General features: G+C 49.5%; 2 protein-coding genes, 1 pseudogene and 2 gene segments (V, D, J or C); 1 reads left to right on the top strand and 4 right to left on the bottom strand.

Annotated features, from left to right (window-relative positions):
• Window positions 1-490: 490 nt before the first annotated feature.
• On the bottom strand, window positions 491-1000 carry LOC113888780 (annotated as a pseudogene).
• A 3466-nt stretch (window positions 1001-4466) lies between these two features.
• Window positions 4467-11570, bottom strand: LOC113888778. Its single transcript, XM_027535776.1, has 4 exons — window positions 11483-11570; window positions 10827-11140; window positions 5106-5109; window positions 4467-5039 (listed from the first exon to the last, which is right to left on the bottom strand). Exons 1-4 carry the CDS (start codon window positions 11568-11570, stop codon window positions 4516-4518), a joined length of 930 nt encoding a protein of 309 aa, XP_027391577.1. The 3' UTR covers window positions 4467-4515.
• Window positions 11571-13049: 1479 nt separating this feature from the next.
• LOC113888775 lies at window positions 13050-13534 on the bottom strand. The segment is given in 2 exon segments: window positions 13050-13399; window positions 13486-13534. Coding segments are annotated over 2 exon segments (399 nt in total).
• A 4394-nt stretch (window positions 13535-17928) lies between these two features.
• Window positions 17929-18622, top strand: LOC113888781 (dynein light chain 1, cytoplasmic-like). The gene has a single exon (XM_027535777.1). It carries the CDS (start codon window positions 18248-18250, stop codon window positions 18479-18481), a length of 234 nt encoding a protein of 77 aa, XP_027391578.1. The 5' UTR covers window positions 17929-18247; the 3' UTR covers window positions 18482-18622.
• Window positions 18623-20709: 2087 nt separating this feature from the next.
• Window positions 20710-21297, bottom strand: LOC113888777. The segment is given in 2 exon segments: window positions 20710-21065; window positions 21153-21297. Coding segments are annotated over 2 exon segments (405 nt in total).
• Window positions 21298-23142: the final 1845 nt, after the last annotated feature.

The raw sequence follows: 23142 nt of genomic DNA, 5'->3' as shown, positions 1-23142 counted from the left end.
TTTCTCTTTGATGACCCCAAGAACTTGCTCAAACACGACCCCTTACGCTTGGTTACAAAGTTCCCTGTGTCATGGGAAGGGGCATAACCCAGATGAGGGGAGAGAAGTGTGTCTGGACAGAGAGGGCAGGGGAGCTGAGCCCAAGGCAGTAAAGGAGGAAAGACCCGCCCCTCTGGTGGGCAAGAGCAGGGAGCACTTGAAAGCTAGGCTGCGGGAGAAACTTTCAGAGAGACAGCAATCAGTGCTGGGAGAGACAAGAGGGTCTAGATATATCTGATTTACTAATATTCTGCCCTTCTGGAGGTCTTAAGCTGATGAGGAAGAGTCAGAACTAGTCAGAACTGGATGCAGTCTGAACTGCATCCAGGGAGGATGCAAAGGAAAGACAGAGACCGATGGTAGACATGAGTCTCCGAGTCCCTGGGGTCAGATCCAAGCCTGTCCAGGTCACACATCAGGGTCACAGTGCTGGCACATGGTCCCCAGGGCATTAGGTTACCAGTGCTAGGATCCTGCATGTGGGCCCTTTGTCTTTTTCAACAGAGAGCAGGTGACCCTGCAGCGCCGTGGAGTAACTGCTGGCACAGAAGTACACAACTGTCTGGGAGCGGTTGGCAGACTCCAGCGTGAGAGGAAAGTTCTCTGTGTTTGATCAAGAGACGCTGTACCTGTCGGGCACATCTCCTGGCTCGCTAGTGTGCACACCAGCTGAGTAATGGATCAGCCTCAGTCCATGTCCCAGGTCTTGTCGGTACCAGTACATGCGGTCATGACCCAGATCCTGACTACATTTCAGTGTCACGCTCTGTCCTGTCCTCACGACCTGGAATCTGGGGTCCTGAGTGACACCAGCATGGACCGCCCCTGTGGAGAAGGAGGACTGATGCTGCAGTCACAGTGGACAGGCTTAGTGCTGGCACCCCGAAGAGTACCCTGCCCCCCAGGACTCACCTGCCTGCAGGAGACAGAAGACCACACAGCCCAGTAGGTAGGGGCTCATGGCGGGGTGGGGCAGGCAGAGGGCCCTCTGGGCTGAGTGTGGACCAGATGGAGAGGGGCTCTCCAGGGAGTCCTTCTGAGATGTCACTGTCCCTGCCAGGCCCCAGGGAAAACCTGTCACTCAGGGGCCACGCCTCTTCCCCCAGAGGATCAAATCAGAAATGAACCTAAGTGAACAGTTCACAACAGGGACACCCATCCGGGTTAATGGGCATCAGCCTCACAAGTTGTTGTAACCTTTCTGTAAACAGTGTGCAATTTTATCTATACTTCATTGAAAAGTTAACCTTCATAAATGTGTATATTACTTTAATTTATCTACATATTTCTATAGCTCTGCATCTTTGGAAATTCCCTCTAGCTTCCTGCTCTCCTTTATGATATGTGTCCCAATAGGACTTCAAGGCCCATTTCTGCTTTAACTGATCACAGCCCTGAGAATGGCCCTCCACCTACCACGTTTCTCCAGGTGTCTGCTCCCAACCTCATTGAAGGCTCATCAACATTTGAGGAATTGTTTGGATCTGTTCTTATCAACTCACTGACAGACAGTCCACCTGCCAAAGGCAGGTACAGCTCCTTCATGTTCACAGGAGCCCCCGCTTCCCATGTCGGGAGAGGCCTCAGGCCTGTGACCCTCCTTTCTGGGTGGAGAGAAGCTGGTTGCCCAGCACAGGATGATGGATTGGCAGAAAGAAATGCAGACTTAGGAGCACCATGGTGAGACGCGGCACACACCAGGGTAAGTGAAAAACGCTCTTTTTTATTTGAGACATTCTTTTCATGGGAACACCTCCTTGTGATGCGTGGCTGCCATTCATTGAGTAACAGTTCATATCACAGAGCCCCAAACAGTATCTTGTTACACATAACACAACGCGTATATGTAACTTGCTCTGTATGGAGACGGTTCCATGAGGAAAGTGACCACAGGTGTTGAGAAAAACTTGAGCTGCAATCCTAGCTGTAACAGTCATGAAGTGTGAGATCTGGGCAATTCACATCCCCTCAGGCATATAAACAGTTAAAATAATACTTATCTTGCATGATCTCAGTGAGCATTACAACATTTCAGGAAATGAATGTCTGGGAAAATCTATTGCTCTACCAGAGTCTGAGCTTGGCACACTGGCAACCGACACGCTCACCACCACTTCCTGAGCTGGGGCAGGAGAGTTTTTGTCCCAGAGGCACCTGATCATGCAGGGCTGTGTCTGGGCTGCTGGCACAGAGATAAAGAGCGGAGTCCATCAGCTCCAAGGAGGTCAAGTTCAACTCCGAGCGAGAGTCACCTAACTGTTGACCTGAAAATCGATCTGACATGTTTCCTCTTTGATACACTTCTCCATCAAAATACTGAACGAGGAACTGGGGGCCCTGGCCCAGGGCTTGTTGGAACCAGTACACAGAGCGGTGTCCAGATTCAGGGGAACATCTCAGTGTCACTTGCTGTTTTCTTGATTTGGTCAGGAATTTTGGGATCTGGGTGACTTCAGAATCCACCAGGCCTGTTGGGAAAGACAAGGAAGTAGAGAGGAGAGAACGGGGAAGCCTCCTGCTGCAGCCCTTTCCAGTAGTCTTGCGTTTGGGGATGGCAAAAGCAAAGTCATCTCAGAAGCTCCCACACTGTGTCCAGGACTCACCTGCTCCCAGGAGGCAGAGAGTCACACAGCAGAGGAGCCTGGAGCCCATGGCAGCATCAGGAACCCAGCACTGCTGCTGGCTGGGGGCCGGGCTCCTGGGGTGAGTGGTGTAGAGTGCTGACCCTCCTGCTTCCCTGATTGGAGCATTTGCCTATGACGTCACTGCTGTGTTTATCAGGCTGCCCTTGTCCACTGGACCCCTTACCAATACGCAGGGCTGGCTCCTCTATGCCCTTCCCTGTCCCTGACAGTCCCTCAGCAAGCCTGGGTGTGAGGTGACTCGTCTCCTGGTCCCATACGCACACAACATGCCTTGTTCTCTTCTGCCTGACCCTGCCTGAATCTCATCACCAGCCACCAGGCCCTCACCAGCCACCCCAACCCCTTCACCTCTACCTCCCATGCTGAGGTAGGATACAACCCCTATGTTCATCTTGAGGTTTCAAGAATGTCCCCAGTTCCCTGGGCAGTGAGGAGTCTGTGCTGGCTCCATGTGTCCCCAGACCACTCAGGGAACTCAGACCTGCTCCCAGATGCAGGCATGATATAGACAAGGGTCTCTTAAGCTGGCCTCCCCAGGGTGACTCACACCCTCCCAGCACACACTGCTTATCATGGAACAGTGCCTCCAAGTGGCCAAAGTCAAGGGTCTCATGGATTTGCAGCGTTTGTTTAAAAGAAAGAAAGAAAGCTTAGTCACTCAGTCTTGTCCTACTCTTTGCAACCTCATGGACTGTAACCTCCCTGGCTCCGCTGTCCATAGGGATTCTCCAGGCAAGTGTACTGGAGTGAGTTGCCATTTCCTTCACCAGAGGATCTTCCCGACCCAGGGATCGAACCCAGGTCTCCCTCATTGGAGGCAGATGCTTCACCACCTGAGCCACGAGGGAAGTCCTATCTGTTAAAGCAAGGGTACAAAAATTCCAGCACCCCGAACACACACACACACACACGCCTGTTCTACTGCCTTCCTCGCCTGGCTGACGGGTTGATCTTCAAATCCACTCAGCCTCTGGAGGCAGAAGACTGTATGATCCGAACTTTTTACTAAGAAAGAAATAACTGCGGCACCATGACAATGACGGTCGTTAGCTAAGATGGAAATATATGATCATAAAATAAATACTCTGAGGATCTCAAGTGAATCTGCCTACAAGCATGTATTCCATAACTACTTCTGACTAATCAGATGCATATATTTCCAGATTTTGTATTTAAATTAAGAATGATCAAATTCTAGATAATACTTTTCATAAAGAAGTTTTAGAAATATGAACTCAATTATTTCTGCACTTATAAAATCGTGATATAATGGGGGTGATGCAGGATATATTTTGACTTTGAGAAGATTTTGATGAGCGTTCCAGGTAGTCCCAACCTGGCCTAGGTTAGGTGAGCTGCTAAGGATGTCGGGAGGCGGGGGTGCATGTCGAGAACACACAAAGGCAATCTGTCCTCCTTCAGATGGGCTCACGTGAGTTTTGGGATGATAGGTGATGTTTCTCTTTGATGACTCCATACATCTTGCTGAAAACAGACCACATGGAGTGGCCACTTTAAAAGCCTCCCTGTGACTTGGGAAGGGACCTGACCCAGACGAAGGAGGTGCAGTGTAGCTGTGGTGGAGAGGGCCAGGGAGCTGATGCAGGGAGGTGTGGAGAGGAATGTCCTGCCTGCCTGGGAAAGGTGGACAAGAGCCAGCCTAGACCAGGTGAGAACCAGACTGTGGGAGAACCTCCAGAAAGCCAGAAATGAGCTGCCTGAGGTGAGACAAGAGTGTCTAGATGTATCTAATTTATCCAACAACCTTCCCTCCTAGGTCTCAGGCTCATGTGATGACTAGGAGTCACAGCTGGGGAAGCATCTTCCTGGTTCACATGGAGGCTGCAGAGGAAAGACAGAGATGGATGGTCCCACAAGGTCCCCAAGGCCCGGCAGTGAGGTTCGGGCCAGTCTCCACCGCATACCCAGGGTCAGACTGCAGGCACCTGGCTAACAAAGCCCTGAGGCTCCCGGTGCTAGGAGCCTGCACATGGACCCCTGTCTTTTGCACAGAGAGCAGGTGACCCTGCAGTGCCGTGGAGTAACTGCTAGCGCAGAAGTACACAGATGTCTGGGAGCGGTTGGCAGACTCCAGCATTAGAGGGAAGTTCTCTGTGCTTGATCTGGAGACGCTGTAGCCATCGGGCACATCTCTTGGCTCGCTAGTGGACACACCAGCTGAGGAATGGATCGGCCTCAGCCCGTGCCCCATGTCTTGTCGGTACCAGTACATGCGGTCATGACCCAGATCCTGAGTACATTTCAGGGTCACGCTCTGTCCTCTCCTCATGACCTGGAATCTGGGGTCTGAGAGACACCAGCATGGACCGCCCTTGTGGAGAAGGAGGACCGATACTGCAGTCATAGCAGACAGGCTCAGTGCTGGCACCCCCTGAAGGGACCCTGCCCCCCAGGACTCACCTGCCTGCAGGAAACAAAAGACCACACAGCCCAGGAGGCCAAGGCTCATGGTGGGGGCAGGGCAAGGCGGAGGGCCCTCTGGTGTGTGTGTGGATGAGAGGGAAGAGGAGCTCTCCAGGGAGTCCTTCTGAGATGCCACTGTCTCTGCCGGACCCCAGATCCAACCTGTCACTTGGGTACCAGGCCCCTTCCATCAGAGACTCAAATCAAAGATGAACCTCAGAGAGTCAATTCCTAGGCAAGTTGATAAGAAGTCCAGGGTCCCCCAGGAAGAGAAACGGGTTCAGAGTCCTCGAGAAGGCAAAAGGAGTCCAGGCCTCTCAAGGAGAAAAGAAGAAACATTTTTTCTACATTGCTTTGTTTGGTCAATATAGCAAGGTATCTTGCTCGAGGACATTGCTTATTTCTCCTTAACAAGAACCTTCTGACTAATCTTGCTATCTTAAGATGTATATTGTGGAAGTGGGTTTGGTGAGACCTTTCTATTGTCAGTTCTAATCTTGTTAATTTAAGATGTATGTTGTGAGTGGGGCTGATAAAATATATAAGACCTTGACTAGACTAGCAAGTGGGGATGCTCTCCCTCCCCTTCCTATGTCTATGAGAGAAGCTTTCCTTGTCCCTTTTTATACTTTAATAAAACTTGGCTACACTAAAGCTCTTGGGTGGTGAAGACCGGTCCCTGGTCCCAAAGGTAAGTCTTCTTCCGAGATCATGAATCCGACACCTTTCAGCGTAAGCTATCAAACCTGCGTGAACAGTTCATAACAGGGAGACCTATCTAGCTCAACGACGTAAGCCTTCCAAGTTTATGTAACCTTTTCGTAAAACTGGTTAAATTTTTCTATGTTCTAGTCCAGACATAATTTTTCATTAATATATTTATTACGTTTATATATGTGCATATTTCTGTAGTTTTCAATCTTGCGGAATCCTTCTGGCTTCCTGTTGCCCTTACGACTCATGTGTCCCAGGAGGACTTCAAGGCCTGTTTCCACTTTAATTGACCACAGACCTGAGAACGTCCCTCCACCCACCATGTTTATCCAGGTATCTGTTCCCAACCTCATCGCAAGCTCATCAACATTTGAGGACTTGTTAGGCTCTATTTCTTATCAATTCACTGACAAGACAGTCCACCGGCCAAAGCAGGTACAGTCCTTCGTGTTCACAGGATCCAGGGCCTCCCATCTCAGGGGAGGGATAAGCAGAGCCCCCTCGGGCCTGTGACCCACCTTTCTGGGTGGAGAGAAGCTGGTTCCCCAACACAGGATGGTGTATTGACACAAAGGAATGCAGACTTAGGAGGAACATGGAGGGAGGTGCAGACGCCAGGGTAATGAAAAATGCTGTTTTTATTTGAGACATTCCACCCATGGGAATACCTCCTTGTGATCCGTGGCTGCCATTCAGGAATAACAATTCATATCATAGAGCCCCAAATTCTATCTTGTTTCATGTAACCCATATGCATATCTAATTTGTTCTGTAGGGAGACAGTTTCATTGGGGAAAAGAGACCACAAGTGTTGAAAACAGACTTGAGTCAGAGTCCTTGCTATAACAATACGAAGTATGAGATCTGGGCAATTCATGTTCACTCAGATGTATAAACAGTTAAAATAATACCTACCTTGCATGATCTTTGCGAGCATTAAAACATATCAAGAAATGAATATCTGGGGAAGACTGTCCACTCTGCCTGGCCTGGGCCAGGAAGGCAGGCAGTCGACATGCTCACCACCGCTTCCTGAGCTGAGGCAGGAATGTTTTTGTCCCAGAGGCCCCTGATCATGCAGGGCTGTGTCTTGGCTGCTGGCACAGAGATACACGGCTGAGTCTGTTAGCTCCAAGGAAGTCAAGTTCAGCTCAGAGCGAAAGTCATTGAACTGTTTTCTTGAGAATCGATCTGATATCTTTCCTTTTTGTATCATTTCCCTGTTGTAATACTAACAAGTAATTGGGGGCCCTGGCCCAGGGCCTGTTGGTACCAGTACACAGAGTGGTGTCCAGATTCAGGGGAACATCTCAGTATCACTTGCTGTTTTCTTGATTTGATCCGGAACTTGGAGGTCTGGGTGACTCCAGAATCCACCAGGCCAGTTAGGGTGCACACTAGGAAGCTGAGGGCAGAGCACAGGGGAAGCCTCCTGCTGCAGCCCTCGTCACCAGGCTTCTATCTCAGGGAGGCAAAGACATCTCAGAAGCTCCCACACTGTATCCAGGACTCACCTGCTCCCAGGTGGCAGAGGGTCACACAGCAGAGGAGCCTGGAGCCCATGGCAGCATCAGGAACCCAGGACTACCACTAGCTGGGGGAGGGTCTCCTGGGGTGAGTGATGTAAGGCACTGACCCTCCTGCTTCCCTGATTGGAGCATTTGCCTATGACCTCACTGCTCTGGGTCTCTGCAGGCTGCCTTTGTCCACTGACCCCTTGGCAGGACCCAGGGCTGTTTCCTCTGTGCCCTTCCCTGTGCTGCACAGCCCCTCAGCAAAGGGTGGGTTTGAAGTATGCACTCTCTCCATGTCTCCATCTGTCCACAATATGGCTTGTCCTCCCCTCTCTGCTCCTTCCTGATACTGGTCACCAAGCCCTCAGCAGCCGCCCAAACCCCTCACCCTCCACTTCCCATGCAGGCCCCCCTGAGTACATCCCGAAGCTCCAGGCACGTCCCCACTTCCCTGACACTGAGGAGTCTGTGCTGGTTCCATGTGTCTCAGGATGACTCAGGGAACTCAAGCCTGTTCCCTGACACAGGCGTGTAGTTAAGGTTCCCTAAAGCTGCCCTCTGCTGGGTGACCCTCAACCCCTCCAGCTCACCTGGTTACATGGGCCCACAGTGCCTCCTAGATGCCAGAGTGGTTTACGGTCTCATGGATTTGCGTCCTCTGTCTAAAGCAAGGATACAGAAACCCCACAGCCTTAATACACACTCACACACTCACTCACACACACGCACACTCATACACACACATTCTTGTGTTCTACTGCCTTCCATCCTGGCTGAATTAGGGTTCATCTTCAGATCTACTCTTAGCCTCTGGAAGTTGCAGACCAATGGTCCGACATTGTTACTGAGAAGGAAAGAATCGCTGCACCACTGCAATGATGGTACTTAGCTAAGATGGAAATAATCGCCATAAAATGAACACTCTGAGGATCTCACGTGAATCTCCTGGAAACCTGAATTCCATACCTACCTCTGATTAATCGGATACATGTATTTCCAGATGTCTTGTATAAATTAAGCATTTCCAAATTCTAGTTGATACATTTTGTAAAGAGGTTTTATATATACGAACTCATATATTTCTGCACTTATTTATAAAATCTTGATATAACTGGGGCAATGGAAGATATATTTTGACTTTGAGAAGAGTTTGATGAGGCAGGTGGTGCCAAGCTGGCCGAGGTTAGGTGAGATGCTGAGGAAGTCGGGGGCGGGAGGATGTACATAGAAAGCCAGTCTCTCCTTCAGATGGACTCACATGAGATTTGGATAATTGATAATTAACTGAAGCTGATTTCTCTTTGATGACTCCAGACAACTTGCTCAAAGCAGACCATGTGGAGAGGGCACTTTAAAGGCTTCCCTGTGACTTGGGAAGGGACATGACCCGGATGAGGGACGAGCAGCATGGGAGTGGTAGAGGGGGCCAGGGAGGTGAGGAGAGGAATGTCCTGCCCACCCAAGAAAGGTGGGCAAGAGCGGAGACTACATGAGAGCCAGTCGGGGAGAACCTTCCAGAGAGAAGCATTGAAGTGAGACAAGGTGATCTGTTTTTATCTAATTTACCAGCAACCTTCCCTCTTGGAGGTCTCAGGCTCAGGTGATGACTAGCAGTCAGAGCTGGAGAAACATCTTCTTGGTTCACAGGGAGGATGCAGGGAAAAGACAGAGATGGATGGTGGACACATGTCTCAGAGTGCCTGAGTGAGGTTTGGGTCAACCTAGTCCACACCCCTAGGGTCACACTGCAGGCACATGGCTAACCAAGCCCTGAGGCTCCCGGTGCTAGGAGCTTTCACTTGGAACCCCTGTTTTTTTGCACAGAGAGGAGGTGGCCATGCAGCGCCGTGGAGTAACTGCTGGCGCAGAAGTACACAGATGTCTGGGAGTTTGCCAGACTTCAGCGTGAGAAGGAAGTTCTCTGTGGTTGATCTGGAGATGCTGTAGCCTTCGGGCACGTCTCCTTGTTCCGTGGTGGGAGGGTCATCTGAGTAATGGATCAGTCTTAGCCCATGTCCCAGGTCTTGTCGGTACCATTACATATAATCGTGGCTCAGATCCTGAGTACATCTCAGTGTCGTGCTCTGTCCTCTCCTCACGACCTGGAATCTGGGGTCCTGAGTGACACCAGCATGGACCGCCCCTGTGGAGAAGGAGGACTGATGCTGCACTCGCAGTGGACAGGCTTAGTGCTGGCACCCCGAAGGGAACCCTGCCCCCCAGGACTCACCTGCCTGCAGGAGACAGAAGACCACACAGCCCAGGAGGCAGGGGCTCATGGCGGGGGTGGGGCAGGCAGAGGGCCCTCTGGAGTGTGTGTGGATGAGAAGGGAGAAGGGCTCTCCAGGGAGTCCTTCTGAGATGTCACTATCCCTGCCAGGGCCCACAGCCAATCTGTCACTCAGGGGGCCACGCCCCTTTCCCCGGAGGCTCAAATCAGAAATGAAACTGAATAAAGAGTTCACAACAGGAAAACCCGTCCAGATCAATGGACTTGAGCCTTACAAGTTGTTGTAACCTTTCTATAAACAGTTTGCGATTTTATCTATACTTTATTCCAGAAAAAATTCTTTATAAATGTGTAGATTACTTTAATTTGTCTACATATTTCTATAGCTCTGCATTTTGTGAAATTCCCTCTGGCTTCCTACTTTCCTTTATGCTATGTGTCCCAGTAGGACTTCAAGGCCGATTTCTGCTTTAATTGATCACAGTCCTGAGAATGGCCCTCCACCTACCATGTTTCTCTAGGTTTCTGCTCCCAACCTCATCACAGGTTCATCAACATATGTGGAATTGTTTGGATCTGTTCTTATCCTCTCACTGACAGACAGTCCACCAGCCAAACGTAGGTACAGCTCCTTCATGTTCACAGGAGCCCCTGCTTCCCATGTCAGGACAGCGAGCAAGCAGAGCACCCTCAGGCCCGTGACCCAGCTTTCTGGGTGGAGAGAAGTTGGTTGCCCAGCACAAGGTGACGTATTGGCAAAAAGGGATGCAGACTTAGGAGCGAAATGGCAAGATGGGGCACACACGAGCATAAGGGAAAAACGCTCTTTTTTATCTGAGACATTCTTTTCACGGGAATACATTCTTGTGATGCTTGGCTGCCATTCACTGAATAACAATTCATATCATAGAGCCCCAAAATGTATCTTCTTACACATAACCCAATACATATATGTAACTTTTTCTGTATGGAGACCTTTCCATTAGGAAAGGAACCACAAGTGTTGAGAAGAAACCGGAGCTGCAATCCTAGCTGTAACAGCTATGAAGTATGAGATCTGGGCAATTCACATCCCCTCCATGTATAAGCAGTTAAAATAATACTTATCTTGCATGATCTTAGTGAGCATTAAAACATATCAAGAAATGAATGTCTGGGAAAATCTACTGCTCTAGCAGAGACTGGGCTTGGCACACTGGCAGGAACACGCTCACCACCACTTCCTGAGCTGGGGCAGGAGAGTTTTTATCCCAGAGGCACCTGATCATGCAGGGCTGTGTCTTGGCTGCTGGCACAGAGATACACGGCTGAGTCCGTCAGCTCCAAGGAAGTCAAGTTCAGCTCAGAGCTAGAGTCACTGAACTGTTTTCCTGAGAAGCGATCTGATATGTTTCCTTTCTCATTCTCTTGCGTGTTGAAATACTGAATGAGGAATTGGGGGCCCTGGCCCAGGACCTGTTGGTACCAGTACACAGAGCGGTGTCCAGATTCAGGGGAACATCTCAGTATCACTTGCTGCTTTCTTGATTTGATCAGGTATTTGGGGGTCTGGGTGACCCCAGAATCCACCAGGCCTGTTGGGAAGGAGACAGAAGGAAGCTGAGGGCAGAGCACAGGGAAGCCTCCTGTTGCAGCCCTCATCGCCAGGCTTCTATCTCAGGGAGGCAAAGACACCTCAGAAGCTCCCACACTGTGTCCAGGACTCACCTGCTCCCAGGAGGCAGAGAGTCACAAAGCAGAGGAGCCTGGAGCCCATGGCAGCATCAGGAACCCAAGACTGCTGCTGGCTGGGGCGGGGCTCCTTGGGTGTGTGGTGTAAAGTGCTGACCCTCCTGCTTCCTTGATTGGAGCATTTGCCTATGACGTCACTGCCCTGTGTCTCTGCAGGCTGCCCTTGTCCAATCTGGACCCCTTACCAATATGCAGGGCCAGCTCCTGTGTGCCCTTCCCTGTCCTGCACAGCCCCTCAGCAAAGGGCGGGTTTGAAGTGTGCACTCTCCCCATGTCTCCATATGTCCACAATATGGCTTGTTCTCCCCTTTCTGCTCCTTCCTGACACTCGTCACCAAGCCCTTAGCAGCCGCCCGGACCCCTCACCCTCCACTTCCCATGCAGGTCCCCCTGAGTACATCCCGAAGCTCCAGGCACATCCCCACTTCCCTGGCACCGAGGAGCCTGTGCTGACTCCATGTGTCCCAGGATCACTCAGGGAACTCAAGCCTGTTCCCTGACACAGGCATGTAGTTAAGGTTCCCTAAAGCTGCCCTCTGCTGGGTGACCCTCAACCCCTCCAGCTCACCTGGTTACATGGGCCCACAGTGCCTCCTACTTGCCAGCGGTTCACAGTCTCATGGATTTGCGTTCTCTGTCTAAAGGGTACAGAAACCCCACAAGCTTAATACACACTCACATACACACACACACACACACTCACATTCTAGAGTTCTACTGCCTTCCCATCCTGGCTGAATTAGGGTTCATCTTCAAATCTACTCTTAGCCTCTGGAAGTTGACGACTCAATGATCCGACATTGTTGCTAAGAAGGAAAGAATCGCTGAACCACTGCAAAGATGGTACTTAGCCAAGATGGAAATAATCGCCATAAAATAAACACTCTGAGGATCTCACGTGAGTCTGCCTGGAAACCTGAATTCCATACCTACCTCTGATAAATCGGATACATGTATTTCCAGATGTCTTGTATAAATTAAGCATTTCCAAATTCTAGTTGATACATTTTGTAAAGAGGTTTTATATATATGAGCTCATATATTTCTGCACTTATGAAATCTTGATATAATGGGGCAATGGAAGATATATTTTGACTTTGAGAAGATTTTGATGAGGGACGTGGTGCCAAGCTGGCCGAGGTTAGGTGAGATGCTGAGGAAGTCAGGGGTGGGAGGATGTACATAGAAAGCCAGTCTCTCCTTCAGATGGACTCACATGAGATTTGGATAACTGATAATAACTGAAGCTGATTTCTCTTTGATGACTCCAGACAACTTGCTCAAAGCAGACCATGTGGAGAGGGCACTTTAAAGGCTTCCCTGTGACTTGGGAAGGGACATGACCTGGATGAGGGAGGAGCAGCATGGGTGTGGTAGAGGGGGCCTGGGAGGTGAGGAGAGGAATGTCCTGCCCATCCAAGAAAGGTGGGCAAGAGCGGAGACCACGTGAGAGCCAGTCGGGCAGAGCCTTCCAGAGAGAAGCATCGAAGTGAGACATGGTGATCTGTTTTTATCTAATTTACCAGCAACCTTCCCTCCTGGACGTCTCAGGCTCAGGTGATGACTAGCAGTCAGAGCTGGAGAAGCATCTTCTTGGTTCACAGGGAGGATGCAGGGGAAAGACAGAGATGGATGGTGGACATATGTCTCGGAGTCCCTGAGTGAAGTTTGGGTCAGCCTAGTCCACACACCTAGGGTCACACTGCACACACATGGCTATCCAAGCCCTGAGGCTCCCGGTGCTAGGACCTTTCACTTGGACCCCCTGTCTTTTTGCACAGAGAGGAGGTGGCCATGCAGCACCGTGGAGTAACTGCTGGCACAGAAGTACACAGATATCTGGGAGCGGTTGGCAGACTCCAGCGTGAGAGGGAAGTTCTCTGTGCTTGATCTGGAGACTCTGTATCCGTTGGGCCCGTCTCCTTTCTCTGTGGTGGGAGGCCCAGCTGAATAATGGATCAGCCTCAGCCTGTGTCCCAGGTCTTGTCGGTACCAGTACATATAGTTATGACCCTGATCCTGAGTACATGTCAGTGTCGTGCTCTGTCCTCTCCTCACGACCTGGAATCTGGGGTCCTGAGTGACACCAGCATGGACCGCCCCTGTGGAGAAGGAGGACTGATGCTGCAGTCACAGAGGACAGGCTTAGTGATGGCACCCCGAAGGGGACCCTGCCCCCAGGACTCACCTGCCTGCAGGAGACAGAAGACCACACAGCCCAGGAGGCAGGGGCTCATGGCTGGGGCAGGGCAGGTGGAGGGCCCTCTGGTCTGAGTGTGGATGAGAGGGGAGAGCGGCTCTCCAGGGAGTCAGTCCTTCTGAGATGTCACTGTCCCTGCCAGGCCCCAGAGACAACGGGTCATATGGCGGCCACGCCCCTTCCCCTAGAGGCTCAAATGAAAGTTGATTAGAACAGGGAGATGGCTTGGACAGATTGCTTGGAAATGGTCTAAACAGCCGTAAGTCTTACAAAGTGTTGTAACCTTTCCTTAGAGTAGTTTGTACGTTTTATGTATATTTTACTCCAGAGATAATTCCTTAATTTGTATATTAGCTTATTTGTCTACATATTTCTGTAGTTTTGAATCTCAGAGGAAATCCTTAGGGCTTCCTGCTGTCCTTTATGCCCCATGCATCCCGAACACTCCCTCAAGTGTTGTTTCTGCTTTGCTCAACTGACCCAGTCCTGCTCCTGTTGTCTCACCTACAGTGATTCTTTGGTGTCTGGTTCCTTAACTGCAGGGCAGACTCATTACTATTTGAGAAATCACTTGGCTCTATTTCTTCTCAGTTCACTAACAGACAGGACACCTGCCAAATGCAGGTACAGCGCCTTCTCGCTCGCCAAAGTATGTGCTTCCCGAGTCTGAGGGCGCAGGGAGGGGACACAGCAAGTAGAACCACCGCAGCCCAAAGACAGAACTTTCTTTGTGGCCAGAAGCTGGTTGCTCAATGCGGATGGCATTTTCGAACAAAGAAAGATATATATGAGAGGGATTTGGGGCGACGTGCCGGACGCCAGGATAAATGAAAAGTGCTCTGACTTTATGTGAGACATCCACCCCATGGGAATACTTCCTTGTGAAGCATGACTGCCAGTAATAAATTGATATCCTCGAGCCCTAGAGTGTACCTTGTTGCACAAACCCCACACTCAAAAGGACCCTGTACTTAGAATGATGCTCTGCTGTCGGGATCTTCAAATTTTCAATAGTCTTTGAACCATGGACTCTGCAAAGTATGTGCCAGATCCTGGTTACATGATTTTAGACCTGCTGTGCCCTCCTGATGGCCGGATTCCCTTTAGCATGACCACACGGCTAATGTCTGGGTGACTAAGTACTCCTGGTCCTGGGACAGAAAGACACTGAAACTAAAGCGAGAAACAAAGAAGGACCCTCATGTCATAACCACAACGACCAGCCTTGAATCTGGGCCTGACAAGCCCTCGACTGGTTCCATGCATGTGCTCAGGACTTCTCTGGTCCAGGAGACAGAAGCACACAGTAAAGGGGGTCATATCCAGGCTAGGCCAGAAGAAAGGAGTCTTTCCAGATCAAGGCCTGTGGCCTGAATCCTTGGGATTGAGTCATAGGAACCCTTCTCCCACATGGAATTATCACTCACGGATACAACTGCTGCTGGTGGTCAGGCCAGCCCAGGACCCAGTGCGTGAATCTGAAGCCTTGCTAAGTTGTTTCCCATAGAATATTAACAAAAATCATTATAAAATGATTTCAGAAAAAGGGTTCATGAGAAAAAAAAATCTATGAAATTGAGTCAATAAATTTTACAAAAACAGCCTGTACCAGCTGGTAAGACCTTTGATGGTCATTTAATCAAACAATCAGTCCCCAGTTAGGATTGTCCGTCACACGGAAATGGTATCTCATGTGGTTTTAAGCACTTTGTAATTATAACACTTTCCGGGAGCACTTAACTGTCTTACATATTTAGCTTCAGGCTAAAACGGAATTGTTCTGATGGGTATAGACATTAAGTTTTCACTAAAAAGATGCATGAACAAAACAAATCTACCGCAACAAAAATCACACTGTTGGTTGTCAGGGAAGGAGAGAGTCCCGGGAACGGGGCCTGAGGGAATATCTGGTGATAAAATGCTCTCTGTCTTAAAGGGACAGATGTTTCATCAGCATATACATATTTATTGATCAAACCATATAGCTCTTCATTATACAGTGTGAATATACACCTGACTCTTGAACAACACAAGTTGAAATGGAGTGGATCAACTTGTGGGTGGATATTTTAATAAATATGCACTAAGATACTGAACAGCTGTGATTGGTTGAATCCACGGATGTGGAATCTCAGATACACCCTTGAATGTGCAAGTGAAAGTCGCTCAGCTGTGTGCAACTCCTTGCAATCCCATGGACTAAGCAGTCCGTGGAATTCTCCAGGCCAGAATACTGGAGTGGGTAAGGTAGCCTTTCCCTTCTCCAGGGGATCTTCCCAGCTCTGGTCTCCTGCATTGCAGGTGGATTCTTTACCAGCTGAGCCACAAGGGAAGCCCAAAACACTGGAGTGGGTAGCCTGTTCCTTCTGCAGTGGATCTTCCCGACCCAGGAATCCAACCGGGGTCTTCTGCATTGCAGGTGGATTCTTTCCCAACTGACCTGTCAGGGAAGCCCCAGACTATAAGGTTGTAGGAGGTTCAGGGGCCCTAAAACCTACATTGTTTACTGGTAAACTACAGTTCAAATATCAATAAAAGTGATTTAAAAATATCTGAGGTGAGATGTTACATGCACTTTTTTATTTCATGTAATGAATCATTAGGCATAATATTCCTTTCACTGGGACTTCTGATGTCCTCTTTAAAGGCATTCAAGGCAAAACATGTCCATCTCTACCTTTGCACCTAGGAAATGGTAGAAGAGGCTGTCAGAGGTTAGCAAAGGGAATCAAGAAATCCAGAGTCCTGTTATGTGCCAGGGACTTCATGCTTATTAAATACTTATGAAACCCAGGAAGATGGTGTGATGGCTAACTGAATGTGTCACCTTGACTGTGCCAGAGACATTTAATTAAACTTTTTTCTGGATGTTAAGTGAGGGTGTTTTTGGAAGAGGTTAACATATAAATAGTTAGATTTTAACATTAGATTAGATTAACATTTTAAACAGATGATCTTCCATTCCACAGTCTTAGTGGGCCTCATCCAACCAGTGAAGATATGTATAGATGGAAAAGTCTGATCCTCCCCCAGGTAAGAGAGAACTGTTCAGCTGATGGCCTTCAGACTGGACCATCAGTTCCTGGGCCTTTGAATTTAAACATCAGCTCTCCCTGAACCTCTAGTATCACCAGTCCAACCTGCAGATTTGGACTTATCAGCTGTAACAGCTATGTGGAGCGAACTCCTTTAAAAGATGGGGAGCAGGAAACACAGCTATTGAGGACAGCCTTGATTCTGATTCCTTGTCTGGCAGTTAGGAAATATGAGACCTGGGCAAGTCACTTCCCATCAGATGTATAAACAGTTAAAATAGTCTTTATCTTGCATGATCTTTGTGAGCATTAAAACATACAAAGGAAAGAATGTCTGGGAAAGTCTACCAGTTCTACCTGGGTCTGGGTCTCCCTGGCTGGCAATTGACACCCTGGCAGCCACTTCCTGAGCTGGGGTAGGAGTGTTTTTGTACCAGAGGCATCTGATCACGCAGGGCTGTGTCTTCGCTGCTGGCACAGAGATACATGGCTGAGTCTGTCAGCTCCAAGGAGCTCAAGTTCAGCTCAGAGCGAGAGTCACTGAACTGTTTTCCTGAGAATCGATCCAGGAGGTGAGATTCTCCTCTCACTTTCTGGTTGTAATACTGAACGAGGAACTGGGGGCCCTGGCCCAGGGCCTGTTGGTACCAGTACACGTAAGGGTGTCCAGAGACAGGGGAACATCTCAGAGTTGCTTGCTGCTTTCTTGATTTGATCAGGTATTTGGGGGTCTGGGTGACTCCAGAATCCACCAGGCCTGTTGGGAGGAGACAAGGAAGCTGAGGACAGAGCACAGGGAAAGCCTCCTGCTGCAGCCCTCATCGCCAGGCTTCTATCTCAGGGAGGCAAAGACATCTCAGAAGCTCCCATACTGTGTCCAGGACTCACCTGCTCCCAGGAGGCAGAGAGTCACACAGCAGAGGAGCCTGGAGCCCATGGCATCATCAGGAACCCAAGACCACTGCTGGCAGGAGGTGGGACTCCTGGGTGAGTGGTGTAACATGCCGACCCTCCTGCTTCCCTGATTGGAGCATTTGCCTATGATGTCACTGCTCTGTGTCTCTGCAGGCTGTTTCCAAATCCACTGGACCCCTTGCCAGGACCCATGGTGGGCTCCTCTATGCCCTTCCCTGTCCCACACAGCCCCTCAGCCAAGGGTGGGCGTGAGGTGAGCACTGTCCCCATGTGCCCATATGCCCATGACTTTTTCTTCTCTTCCTGTCCCTGCCTGACACTCATCCCCCAGGCCTTACCAGCCACACTAATCCCTCACCCTCCACTCCCCATGCTGCTCCAGGTGATGGCCCCCTGGGCACATCCTGAAGCTCGAGAAATGTCCCCACTCTGCTGGGCAGTGAGGAGTCTGTGCTGGGCCCACGTGTCTGGACCACTCAGGGAACTCAAACCTGCTCCCTGATGCAGGCATGTAGCCAAGTTCCCCTAAGCTGCCCTCTCCAGGGTGACTCTCAACCCCTCCAGCACACCCTGCTTACCATGGGCCCACAGTGCCTCCTAGTGGCCCATGGTCCACAGTCTCACAGATCTGTGCCTTCTGTCTAAATCAAGAATAGAAATTTAGATGCTTCATGGCTTTGGAAGTTACCGCCTCTCTGTGCAGGTGTGAGCCTGGCCAGCACCTTCCCCAGGAGACCAAGGCCAGCCCCTGCTCCTTGGTGAGCATGTGTGACTGAAAGGTTGAGATCAAGAATGCCGATATGTCGGAGGAGATGCAACGGGACTGGGTGGAGTGTGCTGCTCAGGCACTGGAGAAGTATAATATAAAGAAGGACATCACGGCCCACATCAAGAAGGAGTCTGAGAAGAAGTACAACCCCGTCTGGCACTGCATCGTGGGGAGGAACTTCTGTAGTTACGTGACATATGAAACCAAAGACTTCATCTGCTTCCACCTGGGCCAAGTGGCCAATCTCCTATTCAAGTCTGGTTAAAAGCATGGACTGTGCCACACACCCGGTGATCCATCCAAAAACCAGGACTGCAGCCTAAAGTCCAAATACCAGAGACTGAGGTCTTCAGCCCTGCCTAAGGGAACACCTCCATCTTTGAACCTTTATTGGGATTTGTACGGGACATTCTCTGTACTGGTTTGTTGTGGTTATAAAGCATTTAGCAAGACGGCTTACATTTGTATTTATTTTCTACTCCATACCTCTCTGCCCGTGTTTTTTTTCTCTTCGAAATCCATTCCTTTAAAGAAAGAAGTCTTTTGGAGAAGGGTGCATTAATTAACGTTTGTTCAAATAATCTTGAGTTGAAGATGGCCTCTTTAGTTGATCTTGGGTGGGCTGGTGGGGGTGATTCCTTGAAGTTTCTGCCGGATGTAACAGACTAGCCTATTCAGCACTCCTGCGTTTCATTCTTGCCCATCCTGCTCCTGTCGTGCATGGGAGAATACTACTCAGAAGTGCGTGTTGAGAGAGGCACGGCAGAGCAACTACTGGACTAACTCTTACTCCTAATCTGATAAGTACGTTCCTTAAGCGCTCCTTTTGTGATAACTGCTATCGAGTGCTCTGGGCCTTAGGCCTCAAGAGATGATGAATGTGTCATGGAACACCTTTAAGCTTTCTAGGGCTGTAAAATGTTAATAAGCTGGTAAGAAAGTTGGGCTAATGAGAAATCTGTTGGGCTCTAGACATTTCCCCTCCCCTGCCTGGCCAATGTATACTCTCAATATCAAAGGTGGTCTTAAAGGGAAAAAGCTTTTAAGTAGCGGCCCTCCCTGTGATTCTAATAAAGTCTGCAGGAATTTAAACTTACAAGCCTGCTGTGCTGTGCTTTAACTAGCTGTGTTCACATATGAGTTGGAGCTTTCATTAAAAGACACAATTAAAACAAAAAAAGAATAGATATTCCCCACAACCCCACCTGCAACCCCTCTACACATAGACACACAAATACACACCCCTGATCTACTGCCTTCCCAGCCTGACAGAATTAGGGTTGATCCTCAAATCCACTCTTATCCTCTGGAGGTAAAAGACTGAATGATCTGACATTTTTACTAAGAAGGAAGTAATTATTGCACCACTACAATGACAGTAGTTAGCTAAGATGAAAATACATGACCATAAAATAAATACTCTCAAGATCTCAAGTGAATCCACCAGGAAACATGTATTCCATAACTACTTCTGATTAATCAGATGCATATATTTCTAGACTTCCTATTCAAATTAAGCTTATTACCAAATTCTAGGTAATGAATTTTATAAAGAGGTTTTATATATATGGATTCATTTATCTCTGCACTTATAAAATCTTGAAATCATGAGGCAATGGAGGATATATTTTGACTTTGAGAAGATTTTGATGAGGGAGGTGGGCCAACCTGGCCTAGGTTAGGTGAGATGCTAAGGAGATCAGGGGGCTGTAGGGAGAACACACAAAGACAGTCTGTCCTCGTTCAGTGGACTCAAATGAAGTTTTGGATAATTGGTAATTAACTGAAGTTGGTTTCTCTTTGATGACTCCAGACAGCTTGCTCAAAGCAGACCACGTGGACAGGCCACTTTAAAAACTACCTTGTGGTTTGGGAAGGGACGTGACCATAGCTCAGTTGGTAAAGAATCCACCTGCAATGCAGGAGACCCTGGTTCGATTCCTGGGTTGGGAAGATCCGCTGGAGAAGGGAAAGGCTGCCCATTCCAGTATTCTGGCCTGGAGAACCCCAGGGACTACATAGTCCATGGGTTCGCAAAGAGTCGGACACGACTGAGGGACTCTCACTTTCACTTTCGTGACCCAGATGATGGAGGAGCCCTGTGGCTGGAGTAGAAAGGGCCAAGGAGATGGGAGAGGAATGACTTACTCACCCAGGAAAGGTGGGCAAGAGAAGAGAGCACGCGAGAGCCAGGCTGGGGGAGAAACTTCCAGAGAGATAGCGATGAGCTGCCTGAGGTGGGACACGAGGGCCTATTTTTATCTACTTTACCAACAACCTTCGCTCCTGGAGGTCTCAGGCTCAGGTGATGACTAGGAGTCAGAGCTGGGGAAACTCCCAGTTCACAGGGAGGATACAGAGAAAAGACAGCAATGGATGGTGGACACATGTCCACACGGCGTGGAGTGAGGTCCGGGCCAGCACGGACCACACACTCAGGGTCACACTGCAGGCACGTGGCAGCAAAGCCCTGAGGCTGCTGGTGCTAGGAGCCTACAAGCAAGGGGCTGCCTTGCCTTTTTGCACAGAGAGGAGGTGACCCTGCAGCGCTGTGGAGTAACTGCTGGCGCAGAAGTACACAGATGTCTGGGAGCGGTTGGCAGACTCCAGTGTGAGAGGGAAGTCCTCTGTACTTGGTCTGGAGATGCTGTAACCCTCGGGTATGTCTCCTTTAACTGTGTTGGGAGCAGCAAATGAGTAATGGATCAGCCTCAGCCGGTGTCCCAAGTCTTGTCGGTACCAGTACATGCAGTCATGACCCAGATCCTGGGTACATGTCAGTGTAGCCTTCTGTCCTGTCCTCACGACCTGGAATCTGGGATCCTGAGTGACACCAGCATGGACCGCCCCTGTGGAAAAGGAGGACCGATTCTGCAGTCACAGTGGACAGGCTTAGCGCTGGCACCCCCAAGGGGACCCTGCCCCCCAGGACTCACCTGCCTGCAGGAGACAGAAGACCACACAGCCCAGGAAGCAAGGGCTCATGGCGGGGGCGGGGCAAGCGGAGGGCCCTCTGGTCTGACTGTGGATGAGAGAGAGAGGGGCTCTCCAGGGAGTCCTTCTGAGATGTCACTGTCCCCGTCAGGCCCCAGAGCCAACCTGTCACTCAGGGAACCACGCCCTTCTCAGGAGGCTCAAATCAGAAATGAACCTAAGTGAATAGTTCACAACACAAGAACCATCCAGACCACTGGACGTAAGCTCACACGTTGCTGTAACCTTTCTGTATATGTTAAAGATTTTTTCCGCAAATGTTAAACTGATTAAATGTTTTGTATATTGTAGTCCAGACGTAAGTCTTCTTAACATGTATATTATTTGTATTTATCCACATATTTCTGGAGTTTTGAATCCTGGGGAAATCTTTCTGGCATCCTGCTGCCCTTTATGTGTCCCAATAGCACTTCAAGCAGAGAAGGCAATGGCAACCCACTCCAGTGTTCTTGCCTGGAAAATCCCAGGGATGGGGGAGCCTGGAAGGCTGCAGTCCATAGGGTCGCACAGAGTCAGACACGACTGAGCAACTTCACTTTCACTTTTCACTTTCACGCATTGGAGAAGGAAATGGCAACCCACTTCAGTGTTTTGCCTGGAAAATCCCAGGGATGGGGGAGCCTGGTGGGCTGCCGTCTATGGGGTCGCACAGAGTTGGACACGACTGAAGCGACTTAGCAGCAGCAGCAGCAGCACTTCAAGCCTCTATTTCTGCAAAATTGACCGCAGTCCTGCCAATGTCCCTCTACCTACCATGTTTCTCCAGGTTTCTGCTCCCAACCTCATTGCAGGCTCATCAACATTTGAGGAATTCTTTGGTCTATTTCTAATCAATGCACTGACAGACGGTCCACCGGTCAAACCCAGGTACAGCTCCTTCATGTTCACAGCAGGCCGTGATTCCCGTGATTGTGGAAAGGGAGCAAGCAGAGCCCCCTCAGGCTGGTGACCCACATTTCTGTGTGGAGATAAGCTGGGTGCCCAGCACAGGATGACGTTTCGGCACAAAGGAATACAGATGTAGGAGGGATGTGGAGGGAGGTGCAGACGCCAGGGTAATGAAAAATGCTGTTTTTATTTGAGACATTCCACCCATGGGAATAGCTCCTTTGTGATCCGTGGCTGTCATTCAGGAATAACAATTCATATCATAGAGACCCAAATTCTATCTTGTTTCATGTAACCCACTTGTATATCTAATTTGTTCTGTAGGGAGACAGTTTCATTGGGGAAAAGAGACCACAAGTGTTGAAAACAGACTTGAGTCAGAGTCCTTGCTATAACAATTATGAAGCATGAGACCTGGGCAATTCATGTTCACTCAGATGGAATAACAGTTAAAATAATACTTACCTTCCATGATCTTTGTGAGCATTAAAACATATCAAGAAATGAATATCTGGGGAAGACTGTCCACTCTGCCTGGCCTGGGCCAGGCAGGCAGGCAGTCAACACGCTCACCTCCACTTCCTGAGCTGCGGCAGGAGTGTTTTTGAACCAGAGGCACCTGATCATGCAGGGCTGTGCCTTGGCTGCTGGCACAGAGATACATGGCTGAGTCTGTCTGCTCCAAGGAAGTCAAGTTCAGCTTGGAGTTAGAGTCACTGAACTGTTTTCCTGAGAATAGATCTGATATGTTTCCTTTCTAATTCTCTTCCCTGTTGTAATACTGAATGAGGAATTGGGGGCCTTGGCCCAGGGCCTTTTGGTACCAGTACACAGAGCTGTGTCCAGACTCAGGGGACATCTCAGAATCACTTGCTGCTTTCTTGATTTGGTCAGGTATTTGGGGGTCTGGGTGACTTCAGAATCCACCAGGCCTGTTGGGGAGGAGACAAGGAAGCTGAGGGCAGAGCACAGGGCTTCTATCTCAGGGAGGCAGACATCTCAGAAGCTCCCACACTGTGTCCAGGACTCACCTGCTCCCAGGAG

Source organism: Bos indicus x Bos taurus, unplaced genomic scaffold (assembly GCF_003369695.1).
Source record: "Bos indicus x Bos taurus breed Angus x Brahman F1 hybrid unplaced genomic scaffold, Bos_hybrid_MaternalHap_v2.0 tig00001704_arrow_arrow_obj, whole genome shotgun sequence".
In the NCBI taxonomy this organism is placed as follows: Eukaryota; Metazoa; Chordata; class Mammalia; order Artiodactyla; family Bovidae; genus Bos; species Bos indicus x Bos taurus.
Note: the sequence above shows the minus strand (reverse complement) of the source record. Positions and strands in the feature narration are given on the sequence as shown.